The sequence below is a fragment of the Nuphar pumila genome, chromosome 5 (assembly GCF_984573655.1).
Source record: "Nuphar pumila chromosome 5, dmNupPumi1.hap1.1, whole genome shotgun sequence".
NCBI lineage: Eukaryota > Viridiplantae > Streptophyta > Magnoliopsida > Nymphaeales > Nymphaeaceae > Nuphar > Nuphar pumila.
The window spans coordinates 79,251,538-79,258,514 of NC_143253.1; the positions used below are offsets into that span (position 1 = coordinate 79,251,538).

The following is a 6,977-nucleotide window of genomic DNA, read 5'->3' on the forward strand; positions in this document are numbered from 1 at the left end:
CATCACATGTTATTTAATTTATTGAATATAACACTTTATTGTTCACACACTCACTTAGTTGTTGATATCTATGACTACTTTGTTGGAGTTCGGAGATCATGCTGAGCATGATTTTAATGTATGAATATGGAAGTGTTCTTATTTTTGGAGTACGGAGTCCATGCTATGCATGGTAGTAGTTAGTGGGATATTGAAGTGTGTTTGCTGCAGGTACATGTTTGATATTTGTTTGATATGAATTATTTCGATGTATTGCAATGTTTGATGTGATTGTATCCATGCTTACATGTAGTTACTTTCAATTTGATTATGTCTTCCATGTGAAATTGTATACTGAAAGCATGCTTCAAATGAATGTATCGTGTCATGAATAGTTTGCACATGAAAATATTAAGTTATCAATGCATGCATCATAATTCTTGTGATTGTATGACATCATATATTGCATGATAAATTTGATATTTTCTTCATCATAGTATTCTGATGGTTCTCTTTTAACTGGTTAGGATACTATTCGTAACATCATACGACAGAATGACTGCAAACCGTGAATGGATGTACCGTAGGATAGTAGACAATGAGTTATCGCATGAATATATGGATGGTGTCGACAGTTTTATTGAATTTGCAACGGCAAGTGTCAGTACGGTAGATCCCACAGGTCGGATTAGGTGTCCCTGCAAGATTTGTAAGAATAATCGATTTGTAGAACCTCATGGCGTTAGACATCACCTATACAGGAAGGGTTTTGTGAGTGATTATCAGAACTGGACGTTTCATGGAGAAGAATTTAGAAACGATTTTGATGCACGGGTGAATGTGGTGCACGATAATCCATATACGAATTTGATATTTGATGCTGCAGGAACAGAACTGGGTTCTGCTATGAGTTCTAGTGATGTAAGAACTGTCGTAGATGAAGAATCACCAAACGATGCAGCTAGTAGATTTTATGATTTACTTAGAGATGCTGATGAGCCACTTTGGAACGGTTGTGAGAGTCACACTATCTTGTCTGCAGTTCTTCAACTAATGAATTTGAAGTCCGAGTATAATTTGAGTCAATCATGTTTTGACCGTTTGTGCATGATTGTGAAGAGTATGTTGCCTAAAGATGAGAAATTGCCACAAAATTTCTATCGTGCGAAAGTTATGGTCAACGCTCTAGGTATGGGTTACAAAAAGATTGATGCTTGTCCAAATCACTGCATGTTGTATTTCAAGGAGCAGGAAAACGACATATCATGCCCGTCATGTGGGCATCCTCGGTTCAAGCCAAAGACAAGAGGCAATGGTAGCACGAGATCAAAGGAAGTTTCATACAAGTCGCTCCGCTACTTTCCTATCACTCCTAGATTGCAGCGATTGTATATGTCTTCAAAGACAGCTAAACACATGAGATGGCATGCAAATAAAGTTCGACACGATGAAAACAAGATCACGCATCCTGTTGACGCTGAAGCTTGGAAGCACTTTGATCGTACTCATCAGAACTTCGCAATGGAAGTGCGAAATGTTAGACTCGGTCTATGTACAGATGGATTTAATCCATTTGGGGGTAGATCAACTCCATACTCATGCTGGCCAGTATTTGTAACTCCATACAACCTTCCACCAAGCTTGTGTATGAAACGTCCAAATCTTTTCTTGTCTCTGTTGATCCCTGGTCCGACCTCACCTGGCCAAAATCTTGATGTATATCTAAGGCCATTGATTGATGAATTAAAAGTACTGTGGGATGACGGTGTTACCACGTATGATGCCCACAAAAAACAAAATTTCAACATGAAGGCCGCTGTTCTATGGACAATCAGTGACTTCCCTGCATATGGTATGTTATCTGGTTGGAGCACACATGGGAGGTTGGCTTGTCCGTACTGCATGGAGGATTCCAAAGCTTTTAGATTGAGGCATGGAAGGAAGCCTTGCTGGTTTGATTGCCATCGTCGATTTCTACCCAGCGATCATCCGTTCCGACGTCAAAAGAATGCATTTACAGCAGGCACAACTGAAATGGAAGGTCCATCCTCAAGATTGTCTGGCATAGAGATTTTAAGAAGATTGCGATACTTTCCAGATGTATTAACAGATGCCCGCAGTCCTACACCCTTCCGTGGATTTGGGAAGGAACACAATTGGACGAAAAAATCTATTTTTTGGGAACTACCGTATTGGCCGACCCTATTGATACGACATAATTTGGATGTGATGCATGTAGAGAAAAATGTGTTTGATAATGTGTTCAATACAGTAATGAATATTAAAGGAAAAACGAAGGATAATCCGAAGGCCCGTATGGATTTAAAATTAATATGTAAAAGACCAGAATTGGAACTCAAAGAGTATAATGGCAAAGTACTGAAACCAAAGGCGAAGTACGTGCTCGGACCTGATCAAATAAAACATGTATGTCAATGGTTGAGACAACTGAGATTTCCAGATGGATATGTCTCTAACATTGCTCGGGCTGTGAAGATTGACGATGGACAGTTATATGGGTTGAAGAGCCATGATTGTCATATCTTTATGCAACGATTGATACCCCTAGCATTCCATGATATGTTAGACAAACCTATATGGGGGGTATTGTCTGAGTTGAGCGGATTTTTCAGAACATTGTGCGCATCGGAGGTCATTGTATCAGATGTAAAGAATCTCGAGGACTCTGTCATCACCACTGTTTGTCTGTTAGAAAAGATATTTACGCCAGCATTTTTCGATGTTATGGAACATTTGATCATACATCTGCCATATGAACTAAGGGTTGGTGGCCCTGTGCAATATCGATGGATGTACCCATTTGAAAGGTATATGTTTTTTTATATTTGTCTCTTTAATGACAGATATTTAAAATTTGAAATGTATATTCTTGTCAGATGCATGTTCGACCTAAAAAAAAAGGTTCGTAATAAAGCAAGAGTAGAAGGCTCTATTTGTGAGGCGTACACTTTAGAAGAGATTTCAAATTTCTCATCTATGTACTTCGAACCTCATATTTCAACACGTTACACATGCCCGCCCCGTAACGATGATGGAGAACAAGTAACTGTAGCTGACAAGCTGTCGATATTTCAACGACTTGGGCATGCATTTGGTAGTTGCCGATCAAGGCTATTGACAGATCGAGAGCAAGATGCAGCACACATCTATATTCTTTTTAATTGTTCAGCGATCGACCCATACATCGAGTAAGTATATGTATATGCAACTCAATTATAAATCCTTTTATGTTCTATATGTGGATACATGGCTCGGTAATATAAGTATTTGTGGTTTGCAGACGATTTGATCTGGAGTTGCAAAGCAAAGTTTCACATCTCACTAATGCAGAAGTACAAAAAGAACGTGAAACTAAGTTTGTGGAGTGGTTGAAACAGTTGGTAAAGAAGCTAACATAAATTTTGTACTTATAAACAACACTAAGTTACTTAATTGATCGTGATCACAATAATTGTTTATGTCATTGGTTTGATCCAACTGCAACAAGACTCGACAAAGCTTCAGGCATTGTGGAGGTGAATCATAAATCCAGGTTTGGAACATATGAACCATTCATATTAGCCTCGCAAGCTCAACAAGTTTATTATACTTCATATCCGAGTATAAAAAAGTCAGATAGAAATGAATGGTGGGCAGTTTGCAAGGTGAAATCCAAACTATACCCCGAGTATGATCAGTTACAAGAAGATGAGTTAGCTGAAGACAGTGATTACTATCAATCAGATGATGTCTGTGACTTCGCTTATGGTCACGATGTTGCGCATGATATGCATGTCATATCTCCATTGGCTGATGAAACATTCATAGAGGAATGTGATCCAAATGATGTACCAAGTGGATGGGCAAACAAAGAAGAAGAAGAAGAAGAAGAAGAAGAAGAAGAAGAAGAAGAAGAAGAAGAAGAAAGTCAAACTAGTGACGAGGAAGAATTCTCAAGCTAGTGAAAAAAATCTTATACTACAAACCTCTATTTAAATGCATTGTAATACTTGATGTGAGTTGTATTGCAATACTTGGTGTGAATGATTAAAAATTTTATTTCAATGTATTGTAATACTTGATACGAATGATTCAAATGCATTGTAATTTATCTGAATGTATTATAATTTATGCAATTAACGAATGATTTGAATTAGTGCAATACTTGATGTCAATGATTTGAATTATTTGAATGCATTGCAATGCTTGATGTGAATGACTTGAATGCATTGTAATACTTGATGTGAATTATTTGAATATATTGTATGACATATGTTATTTGTTAGAATATGGTTCGTGGAGGTTATAGTGGTCGCTCATCCAGTAGTAGCCAGGCTCAACCTTCATCTTCACGGGCTCCTGTGATAGGTATATCATATAACTAATTAGATGCTTGATTAGTTCAAATGCACATTCTGAGAACTTGGTGTGTATTTTTTTACAGATGATGTTGCGCCTGTATACGACCCACCTACACCAGTTGATCGCACAAGTCAACAGCCAACACAGGAAACAGGGTCTTCACAGGCTGGCACAAGAAGACTCATTCGAATAGTGTATATCGATAATCGACCGTAAGTATTTTGTTTTCAATTATTGCATATCTTTTAAATATTTTATATTGATATTTACTGTGTAACAATTCATGTGCAGCACGAGGTTTGAGCCACAAGAAGTAGTACGGGAGATTAGGAATTCACTTCTTCAACATCTACCAGGACCAGTTGCTCAATGGAAAGAGTACCCAAAGGAGGTATTAGACAGATTGTGGTCCTCATTCATGGTATACAGTTGTTCCTCATAGTTAATGTGTTTCATATTTAATTTATTTAAGCAATGTCTACTAACTTTCTGAAAATATTTGTAGGCTTCGAATCGCTTTGCAACTACGGTGGAAGAAAATGATGCAAGGAAGGTGTGGCAGAAGGTGGCTGCCAATCGATTTGCAGACATGCTGCACACTATGAAGACTGCAGCAAAAAAAGCATCTGGCGTAGTAGATGATCCATTACTGTGGAAGGGCCATGGTCCTATTACTATCAGGAGAGATTACTGGGATGAAATGTGCGATATGTGGGCGGGAGATGCATTTAAAAATCGCTCTGCGAAGGCTTCACAAAATCGATCGAAGATGCCCGAAGCCCATCTACACACAGGTGGATCTAAGACATTTGGGAGCCACCTAAAGAAAATGGTAACTCATCAATATATAATATTAATTTTATAAGTATAGTTGCAAATTTGTGTACTAAATCTTTTGTCATTTAACTTCGCAGGAAGCAGAAAAAGGAGGCAGTGTACCATATAAGGATGTGTTTGTAGAAACACATAAACGGAAGACCACGGGAGTCTTCGTATCAGAGAAGGCGAGAACGACAACGGTATGTATTAATTCTATTAATAATCATTGCAATATATATGCAAGTCATCATAATGTTATCATTAATTATTAATGAATACTTTAAACATTATTTTGTAGGAGGCATATGAGCAACAAATGGTAGAGCGATATGGTGAAGACGCTACTCAGCATCCATCATTTGATCCTACAGCATGGGTGACTGCAGCAGGTGAACCCAAAAAAGGTCGCGTGTTCGGGTTTGGGAGTAATATGAACACTTCACCAGTTATTGGTTCTTCCAGTTACGGCTCACCAACTTCTTGCGCCGACATAAGCTCCAAGCAGCCGACTATTCTTTCCGGTGATGATGTACGCGAGATCATTAATGAATCACTGAATAACTACTTCCAATACACCGTCGCCCCCTTTCTCCGAAATGAGATCAAGGCCGCTGTTCAGGATAGGGGATCTTCGATTCCAGGTCCCTCTCAGGTATAATCACATATATAGTTTTTTTGACTATCTTAAAGCACATCTGAGCATGGTAGAATCACATATAGAGTTTTTCTAGATGCCTTAGAACACATATGAACATGCTATAATCACATATTCAATTTTTTTACTGCCTTAGCACACATATGAGCATGATAGAATCACATATATATATATTTAACTTTTTGTCTGTCTTAGAGCACATATGAGCATGATAGAATCACATATAAAGTTTTTTTGATTGCATTAGAACACATAAGCATGCTATAATCACATATTCAGTTTTTTTACTGCCTAAGAACACATATGAGCATATTATAATCACATATTCTGTTTTTTGACTGCCTTAGCACACATATGAACATGCTATAATAACATATAGAGTTTTTTAACTGCCTTAGAACACATATGAACATGTTATATATCATTTATGATAGAATCACATATAAAAATTTTGGCTTTGCCTGCCTTAGAGCACATATGAGCATGCTATATTCACATATTCAATTTTTTTACTGCCTTAGCACACATACGAGCATGATCGAATCACATATATAGTTTTTTGCTTGCCTTAAAGCACATCTGAGCATGGTAGAATCACATATAGAGTTTTTTTATATGCCTTAGAACACATATGAACATGCTATAATCACATATTCAATTTTTTGACTGCCTTAGCACACATATGAGCATGATAGAATCACATATAGAGTTTTTTTATTGCCTTAGATCACACATGAGCACATGATAGAATCACATATAGTGTGTAATTCATTTCATTATATTTTGTTTATCAATACTGACTGTTCTTTTCTTGTGTAGGCTGCTAGCGATAATCAGGGTAGTGGAGCTGAAGGGACAGATAAAGACAATGAACAAGAAGACGCACAAAATCTTGGCGATGATTAGAGGACTGTGTTGAAGAAGTTCTATTTTTTTTATTTTTCCTAATTGTAATTGTTGAATTGTAAATAATTAAACTTTTTAGTTTTAAGGTGGAACGATTAATTATTATAGATACTTGTTATATGAATTTTTTTGTGTGGTTTGTTTTTTATTTACAGGAAATATAAATTGTACAGGAAATATAAATTGTACAGTTCTCCGTAATTAATTTTTAAATAAATTTTTTTTGATTTTTTTTCGTTTTTGCGACGGATTAGCG

General features: G+C 36.9%; 1 protein-coding gene across 1 annotated transcript; it reads left to right on the plus strand.

Annotated features, from left to right (window-relative positions):
- The first annotated feature begins 5,590 nt into the window (after positions 1–5,590).
- LOC149837776 (uncharacterized) lies at positions 5,591–6,772 on the plus strand. The gene is made up of 2 exons (XM_090008123.1): positions 5,591–5,812; positions 6,635–6,772. Exons 1-2 carry the CDS (start codon positions 5,591–5,593, stop codon positions 6,719–6,721), a joined length of 309 nt encoding a protein of 102 aa, XP_089864249.1. The 3' UTR covers positions 6,722–6,772.
- The last annotated feature ends 205 nt before the right edge of the window (positions 6,773–6,977 follow it).